General features: G+C 41.0%; 1 protein-coding gene across 1 annotated transcript; it reads right to left on the bottom strand.

The window, feature by feature from the left end:
• Positions 1 to 1,884: 1,884 nt before the first annotated feature.
• LOC149178345 (uncharacterized) lies at positions 1,885 to 10,764 on the bottom strand. Its single transcript, XM_089422058.1, has 4 exons — positions 10,620 to 10,764; positions 2,924 to 3,008; positions 2,662 to 2,713; positions 1,885 to 2,139 (listed from the first exon to the last, which is right to left on the bottom strand). Exons 1-4 carry the CDS (start codon positions 10,762 to 10,764, stop codon positions 1,885 to 1,887), a joined length of 537 nt encoding a protein of 178 aa, XP_089278184.1.
• Between the last annotated feature and the right edge of the window lie 7,845 nt (positions 10,765 to 18,609).

Below are 18,609 nucleotides of genomic sequence, written 5' to 3'. Positions count from 1 at the left end.
CCAAGTGTAGTGGAATGACTTGGTTTCATCCCGTGCCTTGTGATACTTTTCTAGGAACTCCTGATAGAGGTACCGTTCCCAATTAAATTGCACGTCCTGCGCGCACTATGCAACAAGGGAAACTACGGGCATCGGAACTTCGTCTGCGTGAGATTTTCTCATCACCTTCCCTGCCAAGATTTGGGCAGCCAATTGAACTGTCAGGTCTGTTATGGAAATAATGGAATAACCTCGCGACTTCTTAAGGAGGCCGTAATCCCTCTTCACCCTCTCTGTAAGATCTTTTTCCCCAGTCTTTCCTCCAAACTCCTTGGCCGAGTTCAGGCCTTTATAAGGCAACCACGCGATTCTGTGAATTAGCATGTTTGTAATGGGGATAGGCTCCCCTAGCCACAAACATCCCTCATGCACCAGTGTGAGAAGTTGGCGCACACATATCGTATCAATGGGGGTGCAGTGATAATGTGGCACCCACAACAGATTGAGCAGTGTTGATACCTCGACACCGTGGACCCATTCCACTGTCTCCAGCATTGTAACACCCATTTCTTCATAATAGACCCTCCACATATATTTTTTGTTTCTACGTGTGGAAATTTAGTGTGGTCTGTGAGGTCCCAATCCTCCATTTTTAACAATGAGATTTTTGCGAGCCGAGGGCTTTCAAAAGGGACCTGCTCAGGTACTAGGGGCGTGGATATTGTAAAATTATCGGCATCTGGGTACTTTGTGACCTTTTCTTTTCCCTTCCATGGAGGGATATACTTGGGGAGCCTTGTCAAGGGTTCCGCTCCTTCAGCATCAATGACCTCTATTCCTTGGGCTTCTTCTGCCTCCAGGTGCACTAATTTCACTGGCTGGTTATCTCTCTTCTAGTTTTGTGTCTTAGTATGCTTCCTAGGGGATGCACACATCGATACTATCCTTTTCTTTTTTTCCTTTGCTATAGGTTTCTTCTCTTTCATGGTACGTTTTTTTGTCTTTTGCCATGGTCTGTTTCGGCCTGGGCAACCTCAACATCGTGTGCACTATAGGCATAGCCTCTACACTTGACACCTCTGGTCTTGGTGCATTGGACACAACTTCTTTCGAACTCAGGGCTTCGACGGGGTTGGTGGTAGTCATTCTCTCCATAAGCAACTTGCGGGCTTTTGTAGAAATGTTTGTTCATGACAAGAATTCTTCCCAAAATGCTGGGCTCAAAGGTGATAGATAACGGAATTCACTAACAACTCTTAGAGCATCAAGTGCTCTCTATTGGACTAGCACATGTAATTTATAAGGGGTTTTGAATTCAAATCTGACTGTTCCCCCGAATTTCTGACAATAAATGTTGTTTTGACAGCATATATTCAAAGATTTTTGCCTTAAATGTTGCCACCCCGCTCCACATAACTGTCTTCTAGCCTTCAAGTAATGAATAGTAACCCCAATGGTCATTTTCCAACTACGCTGTGTGATACGTTCGTCCATGGCACAGCTTCCTAAGCACAACTTCAAAGGTTTCATCTTCGTCACTCTCCACGCAACCTGCTCATTGCATTGTCCTCCAAGTTGGGCAGTGTAGTTTATAGTCCTGCACTTCCTTGCAACTACATGGAGTAGTAAGACTATCCTACTGCCATATAGTCATTGTGTAGCATCCCTTATATACAACTTCAACCTACTCCCATCCACTCTTCCTTGGAAGGGTTCCCCATTCATCTTTGCGAGCTGAACTGTGCCTCCATATGTAATTTCTTTGACAATATATGGCCCTAACCAATTCATCTGGAATTTACCCTGAAGTTTAGTGAATTTACTATCATATAACATGATGATATCTTTTACCTTGAACGTGCGAAGCTTGATATGGTGATCATGACATGCTTTTTTGCGTTCCTTCTATACTTGTTGATGGAATCCTGCCAAAAAATGATCTTCTTCGATCTCCATCAGCTGTTTGAGCCGTCCTTCCAAGGCCTCATGATCTGCCCTATCTGTCAGTGTTGCTATGCACAGACTAGGTACAATGTACTCCATCGACATTAAAGCTTCGACACCATATACTAATCTGAAAGACGTTTTCCCTGTTAGCTTCTTATAAGTATTCCTATAAGCCCACAGTACTGTAGGTATGCGCACATCCCAGTCGTTTCGCTGCGCATTTCAGATCTTCATCAGTGCATTCTCCAAAATATTATTGAAGGCTTCAACAGTACCATTGGCCTATGGGTGATACAGTGTACTCTCCTGATGGTAGACCTATAATTATTCAGTCAACGTGCTAATCGTTTGGTTCAGAAAGTACTTACCTTTCTCACTCATAAACACTTTCGGGCAACCAAATCTGGTTAACACATACTCAAACAAGAAATTTGTTGCCGTAGCCGCTGTACAATCCTTAACCGTCTATGCTTCTACCCATCTGGTGAGATATTCCATTGCGGTGATAATATAGAGTGCACCCATCTTCTTTCTTAGGGGCTGAATTGGCCCAACAAAATCAATCGCCCACTTCTCAAATGCCTACAAGGAAACTTGAGGATGTAGTGGTAACACATCCCTTCACAAGGGTTTGCCAGTTCTTTGACATGCATCGCATGCCTTACAATATGCCTTTGAATCCTTGTGCAATGTTGGTCACCATAGACCTGCACGCAAAATCTTCTGCGTAGTTACCTTGCCTGCATAATGGCCTCCTGCAACTCTCGCATGAGCTTCGGCAAGAATTCTGTCATGCTCAAATTCCGGAACATATCTTTGCAATATTTCATATGCACCCATCTTATACAAATGTCCCACAATGACTAAAAAATTGGCAATGCGCAGTACTAATTCTTTCTTTTGATGACTTGTATATCCCTCCGGTGCCATCCCCATAGTCAAGAAGTGAATATTGTCTACAAAATTATTATCTTCTATGCACACCACAAAGAGTTACGCATCTGGAAACCCTTCCTCCATATTATTAGGCTCCTCACCTGTTTCGATCTGCGAGAGATGGTCAGCTCCTACATTTAACCTTCCTGGATTCACAATTACTTCAAAGTCATACTCCTGGAATAATAAAAACCATCTGTAGATCTTCCCCCCAACACAGGCTTATTGGCCAAGTATTTCAGGGTAGAATGATCTATGTACATCTTCACAATATTTCATCTGCACCCATCTTATACAAATGTCATACAATGACTAAAAAATCGGCAGTGTGCACTACTAATTCCTTCTTTTGATGACTTGTATTTCCTTCTGGTGCCATCCTCGTAGTCAAGAAGTGAATAGTGTCTACAAAATTATTATCTTCTACACGCATCGCAAAGAGTTACGCATTTGGAAACCCTTCTTCCACATTATTAGGCTCCTCGCCTATTTCGATCCACGACAGATGGTCAGTTACTACATTTAACCTTCCTAGCTTCACATTGACTTCAAAGTCATACTCCTGGAATAATAACAACCATCTACAGATCTTCCCCACAACACAGGCTTATTGGCCAAGTATTTCAAGGCAGAATGATCTCTGTACATCTTGAAATGCCCTCTTAACAGATAATGCCTAAATTTTTGCAGCGTGTACACCATGGCCAATCCTTTGTGCTCAGCTGTTGAATAATTATTATCGGCCTTCGATAACTTCCTACTCGTGAAGGCTATAGGATGGTCCATTTCTCCTTCACCGGTCTGCGTTAGCACTACACCCAACACAATGCAAGAGGTATCCACATGTACATGAAACTCCTTTTTCCAATTAGGGAATACCAAAATTGGCACAGTGACCATCTTTTCCTTTAATAAATCTAAGTTGCGCTAACATTCTTCGCCCCAATAGAATGTTGCTTCTTTCTTTAGCAGTTTCTCCATGGGTGCATTAATTTGAGCATAATATTTCACAAATTTTCTATAGTATCATGTATGTCCCAGCGTCATGCGCAACTGCTTGACGTTCCTAGGGGCCTCGAGATTCACAATTACTGCAATCTTTGTAGGGTCCACCATCAATCCTTGTTTGCACACCACATGACCCAAAAGATGCCAAAAGGAACATAGAATATGCATTTTTTCAAATTTAGCGTGATCTGGTATTTGCGACACGTATCTAACATCAAGCATAGACTTTCAACATGTCTCTTCACTAATCCAAATGCCATCCAATCATTGAAGTATAATTCCAAGAACTTGTGAATGAACTCCTTGAACGTTGCTATGACTACGCGGGAGAATATCGCAAGTGCATTCTTAAGCCCAAATGACATCATAGTGTATTGAAAGAAACCCCATTCCATCACGAAGGTCATTTTCTCCTATCTTCTAGCGCGATCTTGATCTCATGATACCCAGAAAATCCATCAATGAAGGAATAGGTCTCCTTCCCTCCAACATTATCTAACACTTCGTCTGTAAACAACGTTGGGAATGGGTCATGAACACACGCATCATTAAGCTTCCACAGATCTATGAAAATCCTTATTTCGCCCTTTTGTTTCTTTTCCTGAACCACCATCGGGCTCATCTAATCTAATTCTTCAATAGGTTCTATGATGCCTACCTGCAACATTTTATCTAGCTCTTGGCGAACCTTTTCCTTGTATTTAGGATTAAGGCGATATGACCTCCATTTAATAGGCTTTGCATATGGATTTAGAGATATCTTTATAATGCCCAAATCACCAACTATGCCCTTCAAATCCAGAAAATTAGTGCGGAAGAGATCCTGGTATTCGTGGAGTAACTCAACAAATTTATCCACGGTAGCGTCATCCCAATAATCCCTAATCTTCATGAACTTTGGTTCTGCTTCAGTGCCAATGTTTACTTGCTTTGTCTTCAATGGAGTGGAGATGTCTGGGTTTTATATTTGCGGGACTTCGACTTCGCAATGCCCTTCTTCCTCTGGAATATTAAAGTTTCTCAAATCTTCATCCTCCTCTGCAGCAGTCACATTATAACATTCCAACGCATGGCACAACTGGGTGCTCCAGTCTGGTTGAATCCATTCCATAGGTTCCTTCAGTGTTCTGAAGATAACCACCTTAATTTCTTGCAGTGCTTCATTGATGCTTGCGATGCCGTCTTCAAAGCTGACGGTTAATAAGATCCCTTCCTTAAATACGTTCCATTCCACGGTGCCATTACGGAGCTCCGTTTCCAGATACTAGTTCATGGGAATGGTATCCAAGGTATGGAAAAATATGTGTACCCACTCTGGCTATGGTTTTGTACCCCATGTTTTAGTCCATTTCACTAGGTTATCGCGCAGATCATCCCTTCCATTATATTTCTCAGTCACTCTGGTGTTAGCATGCCCAAACCGTAGCTTCATCATTCTTCTGTAATCTCGCCACCCAACAAAAATATCCTTATGCATTGTAGGTTTTAACCCTCTACATAAATTACCTGCATGTGAATTCTAAAACACAGAAAATAAACAATGCGAGAGCATAACACATAAAACACATATACATAGAGATTTTCCTCTGGATTGCAAAACTGGGGCTACCAACTTCATTTTTCATTATTTTCCTTTCAATATTACAATACATATTTATACATATCAAAGCATCCAATACCATGGACCAAAAACCATTGCATCCAAAACCATGGACTGAAAACCATTGCGTCCAAAACCATGTGCAAAAATCATGCACAAAACCGTAGGTAGGTCTGCCTAACCTAATATAGGGTCTAAAAAACAAAATTTTTCTGGGGTGTTGCCTCGGACCCCATAGAGGGGGGTTACTTGCACCCCTCAAAGCCCCTGTGACCCCCCCACTATGCAATTGGCACAATGAAGCGGGGGCTTCCCCAACCACCCACACCCCCCCCCCCCCCCCCCCCACAACCCCCCCATCCTCTAACCCCCTGGTTAACTACGTGGGCTAGTCGTGGAAAGAATATAACACAACCAAAAATTCTCCCACTTGTTGTTTTCTTTCCACAGGGGGCCAAAAGAGAGCTTAGTCATTTATCCAGCCCTGCAACACCCATTGTTTCTCCACACCAAGTGAACTTCTCAGAGCTCACAGATTTTGTCCATGCATCTGCAGTATTCTTCAAAGTGTCCACCTTTACAAACAACACCTTTTTTTCTTCTATGATATCCCTCACAAAGTGATACTGAACATCAATGTGCTTTGTCTTTGAATGATATGCAGGGTTCTTTGCCAAGAAAATTTCACTTTAGCTGTCATAGTCTATCCTTATAGCTCCTTGTATGAACCCCATACTTGAACACAATCTCTGCAACCAAACTGCTTCCTTGCTTGCATGAGTGGCTGCCATGTATTCTTCCTCTGTAGTTGATAGTGCCACTACAGATTGTTTCTTACTCATCCAACTGACTGTGCCTCTAAATAGGTTAAACACATACCCACTTGTAGATCTTCTCTGATCCAGATCTCCAGCCCAGTCTGCAGCAACAAAGCCACGAATATCCAACACTTTGTCCAATCCTGGTCTTCCTTGGTAGCACAAACCATAATCACTAGTGCCATGCAAATACTTGAAAACCTGCTTCAATGATGTCCAATGATCCTTCCCTGGTTTCCACATAAACCTGCTCGATACTCCCAATGCATGTGCAATGTCTGGTCTAGTACAGACCATTGCATACATCATGCTATCGACTGCACTTGCATATGGAACACAGGACATGTCCTCTTCCTCTTCTTATGTCTTGGGACACTGTTTAGCAGATAACTTCACACCTATAGGAATAGGAACCTTCACCAGTTTACTATCTTGCATATTAAACCTCTACAGTATTGTCTCTACATACTTCCTCTGGTTTAACCAAAGCTTCCTCTTTTCCCAGTCTCTTTCAATTTCCATGCCCAAAATATAGTTTGCAGCACCAAGATCTTTCATTTCGAATTTGGAGGACAATTGGTTCTTCAAATCCTGGATAATTTCTTTGTCATTTCCAACTAGCAACATATCATCCACATACAAGACTAGATAAATAACATGGTCACCAATTAATTTAAAATACACACAATGATCTACTTTGCTTCTGGTGAAGCCAAGTCCCCGTATAAATGTATCAAATTTCTGATACCATATCCTTGGTGACTGTTTTAACCCATACAAAGAATTCTTTAACTTGCACACCAGTTCTTTCTTACCTTTCACCGCAAAGCCTTTAGGTTGCTTCATGTAGATTTCCTCTTCCAGATCCCCAAGAAGAAATGTTGTCTTCACATCCATTTGTTCTACCTCAAAATAAAAAGAAACAACAACAAATGAAAGTAATCTAATAGAAGTTACCTTGGCAACAGGGGAAGAAATATCACCAAAATCAATTCTTGGCACCTGGGAATAACCTTTTGCTACCAACCAAGCTTTGTATTTCACCACCTTTCCTTCTACATTTTTCTTCTTCTTGAAAATCCATTTGCTGCCAATGGGTTTCCTTCCAGTTGGCAACTCCACTAGATCCCAAGCCTCATTTTTGTGTAAAGATGTCATTTCATCAACCATGACCTCTTTCTAGAGTTTTCCATCCTCTGAATCTACTACTTCCTTCACAGTTTTGGGATCATCATCAGTAATAGATAAAGAAAAATTTGAACAGAAAGTAGATGGACTATACCTTTATGGCTACCTTCTTTCTTGAACTGATCTTCTCACACCCGGAGTTTTTGGCTCTTCATCTTCTGATTCCTTCTCTGTTGTAGACTCTAATTCTTCCTCCTTAAGCTCAAACTCTATCTTCTCAGGTTCCTTAGGTTGGACTTCATGTTTAATAACATATTTCACCTCTCTGAACACCACATCTCAGATGTACACAACCTTCCTTATTACTGGGTTCCAAAGCTTATAACCCTTTAAACCATCCTTATACCCAATAAAGATGCACTTTTCATATTTACTATCCAACTTGCTTCTTTTCTCCTTTGGAACATGTACATATTTATCACATCCAAATACCTTCAGATGTGAAAGAGATGGTTTCTTACCAGTCCATACCTCTTGTGGAGTCTTATCCTCCAACACTGATGAAGGTGATTTGTTGACCAGGTAACATGCTGTCTCCACTGCCTCTGCCCAGAATTCCTGTTCTAATTTGACACCACTGAGCATTCTTCTTTCCCTTTCCATCAACGTCTTGTTCATTCTTTCTACAACTCCATTTTCTCAGGTGTGTATGGAGTAGTCTTCTGCCATGCTATACAACACTTCTTACAAAATTATTCAAATTCCTTGTTGCAAAACTCTCCATCGTTATCTGTCCTCAACACCTTTATCATCTTCTCTGTCTAGTTTTCCAATAGAGCCTTAACTTGTTTAAACCTGTCAAAGACTTCAGACTTCTTCTTAAGGAAATATATCCATGTATTCCTTGAGCCATCTATAAATGATACATAGTACACAAACTTACCTAGTGATGGAAACTTCATAGGTCCAAACACATCACTATGCACAAGCTCTAATATCTGTTTCGCCCTCTTACCACCAGATGGGAAACTCACTCGATTCTGCCTCCCATATACACAATTTTCACAGAAATCAAATTCCATAGAGCTATTACTCATACCTTCAACCATACCTTTACCATGAAGTATTTGAAGGCCCTTCTCTCCAATATGTCCAAGCCTTTGATGCCACAACATGGTCTTCTCTCCAGAGACCACTAGATTTTCTGCTCCACTTTCAGGAACCATAGAACTGTTGCACCCGTCAACAATAGTGATACCTTGCAACTTGTACAGAGTTCCAATTCAAATTCCTCGCATCAGTAACAGTGCCCCCCGAACCATCTTGCAGGTATCCTTTTCGAACACTATTTTTACACCTGCATCATCCAACTTTATTACTGAAATCAAATTTCTAGCTAATGCAGGAATATGCAGAATGCCCGAAAGTGTTCTAACCCTTCCACCTTGCAACTTCAACTTTACTTTTCCACGACCAACGATTCTAGCCTTCCTGTCATCCCCCAAGAAGAAATCACCACCATCATATTTCTCATACTCGTAGAACCACTCTCTATGGGGAGGGAAGTGAAAGGATGCACCTGAGTCAATCAACCATGCCTCATGATCTACATGTGTACTTGAAGAAGCCAAGTACACATCGCCACCTTCATCTGAGGTGGTTTTCGCCTCTGCAGAAGGAGCATCATCAGATTCCTTTCCTTTATCAGGAGCTTTATATTTACAGTCCCTTTTGTAGTGCCCTTCCTTTCCACATTTCTAGCATACCACCTTTATAGGTTTTCATGGAGATTTAGATCTCCCACTTGATGACTTATTTTTGTTTCTGTTCCGGGACTATCCTCATACAGACAAGGCATCACCATTCTGGCTCTCCATATTTTTTCGTCTCATCTCCTTTGTCAGCAAGGATGAGACTATTTCATCAAACTACATGGCAGTTGTATTGCTACCTATTGCAATAACCAAACTATCCCATGAATCTGGTAGAGAACACAACAAACTTATGCACTTATCTTCATCTGAAATTTTAATATCAACAGATAATGACTGACTTACCACAATATTAAATGCGTTCAGATGTTCTATCACCGAGTCTCCATCGTTCATCCTCAGGTTATATAGCTTTTCTAGTAGGAACAGTTTATTCACTAGAGACTCAGATTGGTACAAAGTCCCTAACTTGTCCCACAAAGCCTTAGCCATAGCTTCCCCTGATACATTCAGCAATACTGAATCTGAGAAACACAATTGTATTGTGCTCTTAGCCTTCCGATCCAAATTCTTCCATTCTTTATCAGACACTCCCGTTGGTTTTGTAACTGAATCTACCATGATCCACTAATCTTTATCCACCAACAGATCCTCCATCTTGAGTTTCCATAACTCAAAACTCTGACCATTAAATTTCCTGATCTCTATCTTTCCACTGCTCGCCTCTTCTTTCACCACCAGAATCGATCCCGCAGAGCTCCCACTGAATAGGGTCTACCACAAGCCCGAGTGAAACCTCTTAGCAACAAAGGCGTTCCCTTGAAGCCAAAACAGCTCTGATACCAAATGTAGGTTTTAACCCCGTACAGAAATTACCCGCATACAAATTCTAAAACACAAAAAATAAACAATGGGAGAGCATAACACATAAAACTCATATACACAGAGATTTTCCCCTAGATCCCAAAACCGGGACTACCAGCTTGATTTTTCATTATTTTCCTTTCAATGTTACAATATATATTTAGACATGCCGAAGCATCCAATACCATGGACCGAAAACCATCGCATCCAAAACCACGGACCGAAAACCATCGCATCCAAAACCATGTGCGAAAATCATGTACAAAACCATAGGTAGGTCCGCCCAACCTAATATAGGGTCCAAAAATAAAATTTTCCAGGGCGCTACCCCAGATCCCATAGAGGGGGGTTACTTGCACCCTTCAAACCCCTTGTGACCCCCTCATTACATAATCAGCGCAATGAAGGGTGGGCTTCGCCCCCCCTCTAACCCCCTGGTTAACTACGTGGGCTAGTCATGGAAAGAATATAAAACAACCCAACATGCGTACCCCACCTTATTGTAGGCATAGCATGCAATGCAAACTCTAATGCTTGGAAGCAGTGATACCTAGGGACTTCACGCTCAAATTCTTCCAAAAACAGTTCAATGTCTCTTAAACCATCATAATAGGGTAATCTCCTTACCTCTAACGAAACACAATGCAACGAATTCATGCAAGTGATTCTTCCAATGCTCTAAATCCTCATCTAAATCAGAGGTGCAATAACTCTCCCGATCCCATGCAATCCTTCCATGTGCCGCCAGATTGATCCAATCCCGAACTTGCATTGTTATTTTGTAGATTTGATCCAGTTCATCATCACTTTATTCATAGTCAGAGACTGGTTCAGTATATCACGCCCCTTCTATAGGGTCCAACAGTAATATAACCAGAAGCGACTTCCTCTCAAATGACATTGTCCTATTCTTCAAATTAATGACCCCATTCATATCAATAGCCCAATTAATTATTAGGAGTGCGGGGTAGGGATTAATGTCATAAAAAATTTATATAACTTCAAATTCTGCTACTGCGCTCGCACCTTCAATATCAACTGTTACTCCATATAACCGTCCCATGGGGATGGTTTTCTATTGGTTCACCATTTTGAGCTGAATCGGAGACCACTGAAGCACAGCTCTCCCCATCCTTTCCCATGTTTGTTTTGATAATATGTTGGCATCGGACCTAAGATCTAAGATGACCTGGCCGATCTCATAATCACCTATCTGCATGGTAAGTCTCATCTTGTGCCCCATTCGTGCCTTATGTTTGCCAATTTTTCTGACCACCTGGTGCCCATCAGGGACCTTCTCCTTGCTGGTGCATCTATTTATTAATTCCTGAAGGCCTTCCACAACTTTTCTATCGTTCAATAGTTTTATATAGGTCTCCAAAAACGTAGTGAGCACAGAGGGATCAACCTCTATAGGCGCATTAGTTTCTTGCACCTTGTCTTGGCTTCCTGAGGTGGAGGCCTTAGTAAAGCTCTTCTTGGCTTCCATAAATGTTTCCTTAGCATGCTCTAGATCAAAGCCCACTTCTTTCTTTGGTGCATTACGGAACCATCCTTATTCTTTTGACTGTTTACCCTTATTAGTGCCAGTCGTCATTCCACTTCTTAGCACAATGTAAATACTTTGGTCTTTGTCATGGGGTTAGCCCTCATCATCTATAGATTCTACATGGGTTTCTGAGATTGTGTTTTCTTCTCTTGCATCTTAGCTATCATCACTGAGCATTCTTCTATAATATGGTTAAACTGTCTATGACGGGTGTGTAGGATTCTGATACTCAAGCATAGTTCCCTGGATATTCACAGTTGTAGTCAATGATCTGACCACAACCTCTACCAGGCCCTCCTCCTCCTTGACCCCATCCTCATCCCTGATAAACTCCACACGCTCCTCCAATGCCCCGCTCTGGAGGCCGAGTTTCTGCTTGCATCCAGTACGTAGGTGTTCCTTCCATCATTAGCTCATAACATCGAAAGTGGCACTCATCATGGCCCACAGATTTGTAGAAGTTATAGAACAACTGCTGGGGTGTCTGGACAAACTTTTGAAGTAAATGGCAGTTATCCGTCACATGTTTTCCAGTAACTTGACAAATAGCACACCATAGCCAGGCCCCCATGCTCGGTCCTATTGGGGCTTATGTCTTTAGGGGAATTGGCCCCCATTCTATACTATAATTCACATACACTCAGCAATGATCTTTATTGTGCCCCTAGCCTTTGCATTTCAAACACCGGACTTCAGTGCACACTTCTGGTTTAGTCTCCCTTTCCTTCTTCAAACTCTATAACTCTAGGTGTAAGCTTGATAATTGTGAGTGGATCTGATGTATCCCCAAGGTCGTATCCTGAATGGGTGATGCATGCAACCTCATCATGATTTCCAAGGCTTATTCTTGCATTCCTATCTTCTTTTGTGACAGAGAAATTCTCAGGTGGGGCAAAAGCGAAGCTATAAACCATTTGTGATGCTGAATATCTGTTAGTTGCATGTTAGCTTCTTGAATATGACACTTCAACCTTTGATCTAATTCCCACGGTGTCTCATCGACCATCATCATGATTTCTTTGAATCCAATTACTAACTGTGAGTCAGACTTAGGTTGAATAAACTCCTTATTTAAGGCTGACTTAGTCTCTCCTAGCATTGGAAGCAGATTATCGGAACAATACTTAATATACCAGGTTAGCATGTGATCCTGTAGAGAGGTAACCAATTGTGCCTTATTTATATTGTCATCAGTAATCTGTTGCGCTGTCCACACAGTGTTCATAATAAATTAGAACTACTGTGCATCTTCACTTCATATGCCTTTGAAGATCGACATTTTCATCGTGTTCACCAAGTTGAATGGTGGTAGTAGAGGTGGAGTTGTGAGAGAAGGTGTATGTGGGGGAGGTGGAGGTGGAGATAGAGTGGAAGGATGATTTATTCAAGGAATACCATGAGTGATTAGTTAAATAGTGCTTCGCAACGAAGTCCGTTCTACCCCTTCGTCGTCACTTAAATGAGGTCCAATCAATGGACTATACTCCAGTCCTGATCCTTCACGATTTCTAAAGAATCATCCACTTTGCATAGCTCCGAACATTGAGGTAGTGGCATCACCCGGTTTTCACATAAAAAAATTTTAATCCAAGTATTCAATGATCTTAAATACTTACCTCGCGGTCCTTTGAAAAATCATCACTCTGCTTCGCTATAGTTAACTGAGGTATCAACTACAAATTATGTAACAAATCCTCCTAGAATCTGATCGATCCAATGATCGACAACCTGAGCGATCTTGTTTTTAGAAGCTTCTAGCTGTCACACTAATTTTGGAGTCCACACTATAGGATTATCGAGCTTCCACCTTCCTTGGCTTTCTGTAAATTTATCCAACCATTCATACAATTCAATGGGAAAAATGCAGAAGAAGATCTCGTTATCTTCGTATACAAATACCTGTTCAAACACTCTTCCTTCGATGGGCGTGGATTCTTGTTTTCTTGCACCATGAACTCATGAATCTTCCGATCCAACCAATTTTCATTATCTTTCTTGGTTTGATTCCAATGATGTGACATCATACATCTCTTTGAAGCAGATCCCAGTCCCGGAAAAGAAACCATCTATTGGCTTAGGGGGTCCTGACCCAGGTTCAGAGTTTTCTGCGCCAACCAGCAAAACCCTACACTACTATCCCTTTCGGCAACAACCCACATAGTGTAAGCATCATTCTCACCTGAAGAATTATGGGGGGATGCAAGAACCAATTTTTTGCATCCAAAGACTAGTGTGATGTCTTTTAGTGCTTCAGATCTACCTTCATGCCGATCAATAAACTCTTAGGGCTCACCACTACACTCTGTCAAAACAACCCTCAGAGCTTCACGAATGTCTACGATCAGTCCTTGCGAACCTTTAACAGTTAATTTTCCTACTTATGCCCATCAGAGTGCAGCCCTAAGTTAGTGTTCATGGAGATTTACTTAAGTTATTAGTAAACATAAGAGAATTCATCAAAGCCTTCACAAAAGTACTTAGTCGTGCATTGTGTACATCATTAACACTAATTCAAGAGAATCTGTAACATTCATTCAATATTTCATAAAACACATTATTCATTGATATCATCTAACATTAAAAGAGATAAATAGAAATATGAAAGAATTCTTCGCAAAACTGTCTTATTGATCTTCAATTCAGGATTACATACTCAAAACTGCCTTGTGCACATAGTTGCAGACTCTATCTAGGCATCTACACACTCAGTTGCAGAGCCTTTCTTCTTCTATCCTACCCACTTCTCCTTGCGATCACTTCTCTATGTCTCCATCTAAATCTACTTGTCTCTTCGCTAAGACTAATTGTTTATAGCCTTTTTCATATAATTCCATGGTGCGTGGACCATGGGTGAATCTCAAAACCGACTCAAACTTTACATAAAACAAGGGGCTAAACCACTTTAACTCTTCATCTACGCACTCCACATCCAGAAATCATACAGACTTTACATTGTTTACAAAAGCTATACCAAAACTTGGGATATCTTAACCCCAAAACTGACTCAGGGGACCCCATCCCAACAACTTCCTCCACTTTAGCATAAGAAACCTCTCACATGAGAGCCTCATTCTAATCCTTCGAGATTAATTTCGGGATGCATTGCTTGATGCAATAAATGGAATTGCTTCTCTCTACGACTGACTCCATCAACATGTTTTGAAAATAACTGATCATCTTGTCCATTATCTCCTCATGCTGCACAAGTCTCCTTCCATCAGATCCATTGAGAGAAAAGATCTAGTTAAACTGTCTATGCTTTATCATGGTTATATGAAAGAAATTTGTATTTTGCTCCCCCGCCTTGAGCCATTGAATCCTACAATTTTTCCTCCATATCTTTTCCTCTTGTTTTCATCATTGTTCAAGGTCATTTAGAACCTCCCCCTCTTGGGCAGCCAGGTCCTTTGAGTGCCCTTCTTGAATGATTCGTTGTTGGATTGATGAAATGGCATTTTTCGACCTTGTTTTATCTTGATGTATATTACGAAAATCCAGGCGATTCCATTAATTGATTTTCCCTTTTATTTCCTTCAATTTGAGTTGGAAAGTTTCCATTAAATAACTTCCGCTGACTCTAATTTATTTCCACCATGATTCCATTTTAGCCATGAAATTCTACCTCGCTAACCAAAAGGACTCGAATTGGAAAGGATGATTACAAGGGGCCATTCATAAACCGTTATCCAGACAAATAGGCTAGTTCAATCAAAGACAAGGGAGGATCGAGGCTTGCAAAAACAGAGCCTACTGAAGAATATCATCATAAATGAGAAAATGATCCAGTCAGGAATCAATATGGTGCTTAGCTCCCCGTGGATTGTTCCATATGTAGGTTCCATTCACCAAGTCTGTGTCCTCAACGCCCAGATCTTGGATTGTCTCTTGGAAACGTAAGAATAGTTTGTCCATCCTTTTGAATCCTTCCTTCTTTTCTCCTAGGTCCCTAATCAAGTTGAAATCCCTTGCTAGAATCCAACTAGCACTGCCAAACAAATCTTTCAAGTACCTCAAGTTTCTTAAGAAGCCCATCTTTTCCCCTGGAAGTGTCGGGCCATAAACACTAGTAAACCATATTTTTTCAGCAAATCAGATGCATTCAAATTGACCTAAAAGGGAATTGTGGGAGGCCATCTAGTTCTAGAAGGAAATAAATATGGAATCCCATAGGATTCCTAGCCCACTAGCACATCCCCTTGCATCCAATGCCATACATTCTGCCATGGGTCATATTTTTCTTGTGATTACGCTAAGATTTTCCCATGTTACTTTCGTGTCTTGAAGTATGATGATATGTAGATTATCTTTTTGGATCTGATCTATCTAGTACCTCAACTTACTCTTGCAGTTGAGGCCTCTTATGCTCCAAGAGACTAACTTTATTAAGAAAGGGATGGGATAGAGAACTAGTAGTACTCTGTAAGGATGTTGGTGTGATCTGAGTTGACTAAGATCGCCCCTGCTTCCTGAATCACCTTGCTAGTAGGTCACCTCCCTTTTTTCTTGGAATTCGATCTGGCTTCCACCCTTCAGCTAGATGCATTACCTTCCCTGATGGGAAGGGTTGTCTGAGAGTGGGGATCCGGTTGAGACTGGTGCTGCTCCTAGTCCTTGCAGATTTGGTGGAATCGATCTAGTTGGTCCTGGGGGATTTCTGCCAATTCATCCTTAGCCCACTATGAATATAGGAAACCATTACCCATTCATCAGAGCTGAGTTAGTTCATTTTCACATCATGATCCAAGGCATGGTGAACTTGGGTGAGGATATGTTGTATTTCTTTGCCTGCTGGTTGTGCGTGCAAGGACTTACATTTACTTGGATGCTTTTGCTTAGGGTTTTCTGGACCAACCTCAACCTCCATGGTTGCTTGGGGTTGAGGTTCCTCTACAAGTGTTGTTGGATGCTATTTTGTGCTCGGATCGGCTAATATGGCAAAGAGGTTACTGGATGGGTGACTAGGGATTAATGCAGAAGGGCCTAGTGCATTCTAATATGGGCTTGATGGCGCTTGGGAAGGAGGGGATTTTTTGGGTGGAGGGTACCACCTAGGGACTTCTTGGAATCCATTAGGGGAGGGAATTGGGCGGGGCGGGGGGTAGTGGCCTAGTGGGGGAAATCCCAAAACAAGTGTCCATACTTGTGACAAAGTCTATATTTGAAGGGAACATGCTCATAGTCTAGATGTTGAGACTAGATTTCATCCTGGTATTCTATTTCTATAGGTTTTGGTAGGGGTTGGGATATATTCATGTACACACAGATGTGGGTTTAAGAAGATAACCTTCGACGCTGTGTAATCTCAGAGTCTTGAAGAAAATCACCGATTGAGTTTCCAATTGATTCTAGAATGTCAATTTCCCAGATGTTCTCCGGCAGAGAATACAGTCACACCCAAATGGGAGCTATAAGTAACTCTTCCTTTTCTGGGTTTTAACAAAGTTACCAATGGCACATAAAGATGGCAACACTATTCATAAAATAAAACCCATTTTCCATAATGTGGTTGTAGTCCTCTAGGTCTTCAAAGATGATTGTGAAGAAGCCCTTGGCTTAGAGATAGAGTTCAAATGGGGCTTTCGACTGTGATTTGAGCTAGATCCAATAGAATATGTCTACTTCTTGGGGCTAAATGCCCATGAATTTAAAAATGATGGCACAATCTTACATGAACTTCCTATATTTCTCTAGGTGGTGATTCAAGATCACTACTCGGGGATTTTTTTGGCCTTAGGGAGGCATTGACATTTCAAGTGCATTTTCCATTTGGATCCTAGCATCTATGATTCAGTTTTTTTTGCTTTAGCGTTTCCTGTGCTTGTTGAGGAACTTTGATTTTAGTGTTGGATGCCAGATAAAATGGCTTTGAAGGAGGGGGCTGGCCCACCTCCCCAGGATGGTCTGACATGTGACCAACCTGTTAGAAGGTAGTGCCAGGGACAACAGTAGATATGTGTGCGAGCAAGAAACTGGGCACATCAGAATATGGGTAGTGGGTCTGAACCCTTGTACAATGTAACCCTAGCACAACAAAACCCTAGCATAGATATACCCTCTTTTCCCTATGGATATGCACCTAAGGGAATCTGACCACTTGGAGTTTGTTATATAAATTAATAGAGAACTAAGAGGAAATAAATTACAAAATAAATACAAAATTCTAGTAGTAGCAGGAGAAGGTTCGATAATTCTAGTGAGGAAATTGGTTATTATGGGATACTGAGTGGGAATGATGGTGGATCACCACAACAATAGTATGCAACCCTAGTATCAACAACTCCTGAGAAACAGAATAGAAAAAGCCCAAGAGGTTTGGGTAAATGATTGTAAAACAAGAATGAGAGAAAGCCAAACTGGGAGTAATTGGTTTGCAAAGTAAGGTCTTCATAAAAGAACTGAATTGTGAAATTACATGTTTCTAAGCATGGCAACACAAATATGATCAACTTTGAATTCATGTCAAATGGTAATTCCTTTAAAGAGTTGCAAAGCTGATTTTCAATAAAGGGAACCAAGAAAATGAGATGCAGATGGCGTTAGGAGAGGATGGTTGAAACCCTCTAACCAACCCCCTCCCAATATCACCATTGATATAAACTGAAATGATCAAACTCATAGACCAATCACGCAAAGCTAGAAAACTAAATGTCAGGTGGCTCATCACAGAAAGTGTTCGAGATAGTTTGATGGCCAAACATTATATAATGTACCTTATTTGAATAAATACAACTATGTGTAATATCTCAGACTATTGTAAGCCTTTCACAATATTATATTACCATAGCTAAGAACTAAATGCGTGGGAGAAATAATTCATCACAACTATCTATTTTCACATTGAAACAAGTGTTCAAAAACAATGGTAACGATGTTGCAGTCGATATTAAGTGCAACTTTATTTCAGTAACAATACATTCAATCCTGTATATCTATATAGATATAGTTACCAAATTAACTTTGATGTGATTAATTAATATATAGTAAAAAGGAATTGTTGAGGTATGTTAGAAGTGGTATCGGAGCTAAAGGGTTCAACACCATGGTTTGTTTAAATGCAAATAGTAACAA

This window comes from Pinus tabuliformis, chromosome 4_1 (assembly GCF_031772625.1).
Source record: "Pinus tabuliformis cultivar Carrire ecotype Pingquan chromosome 4_1, CPIR1, whole genome shotgun sequence".
Classification (NCBI taxonomy): domain Eukaryota; kingdom Viridiplantae; phylum Streptophyta; class Pinopsida; order Pinales; family Pinaceae; genus Pinus; species Pinus tabuliformis.
This window is presented reverse-complemented; position numbering and strand designations above follow the sequence as displayed.

Bases quoted from the DNA above. Each gene is read 5' to 3' on its own strand.
- LOC149178345 (XM_089422058.1), bottom strand. From the start codon at position 10,764: ATGCAAGTTCGGGATTGGATCAATCTGGCGGCACATGGAAGGATTGCA. The intron at 3,009-10,619 runs GTAAGGAGATTA...TTGTGAATCCAG, and splicing joins TGCATTGTGTTTCGTTAGAG to GAAGGTTAAATGTAGGAGCT. The intron at 2,714-2,923 runs GTAACTCTTTGT...TGAGCATGACAG, and splicing joins GAGGAAGGGTTTCCAGATGC to AATTCTTGCCGAAGCTCATG.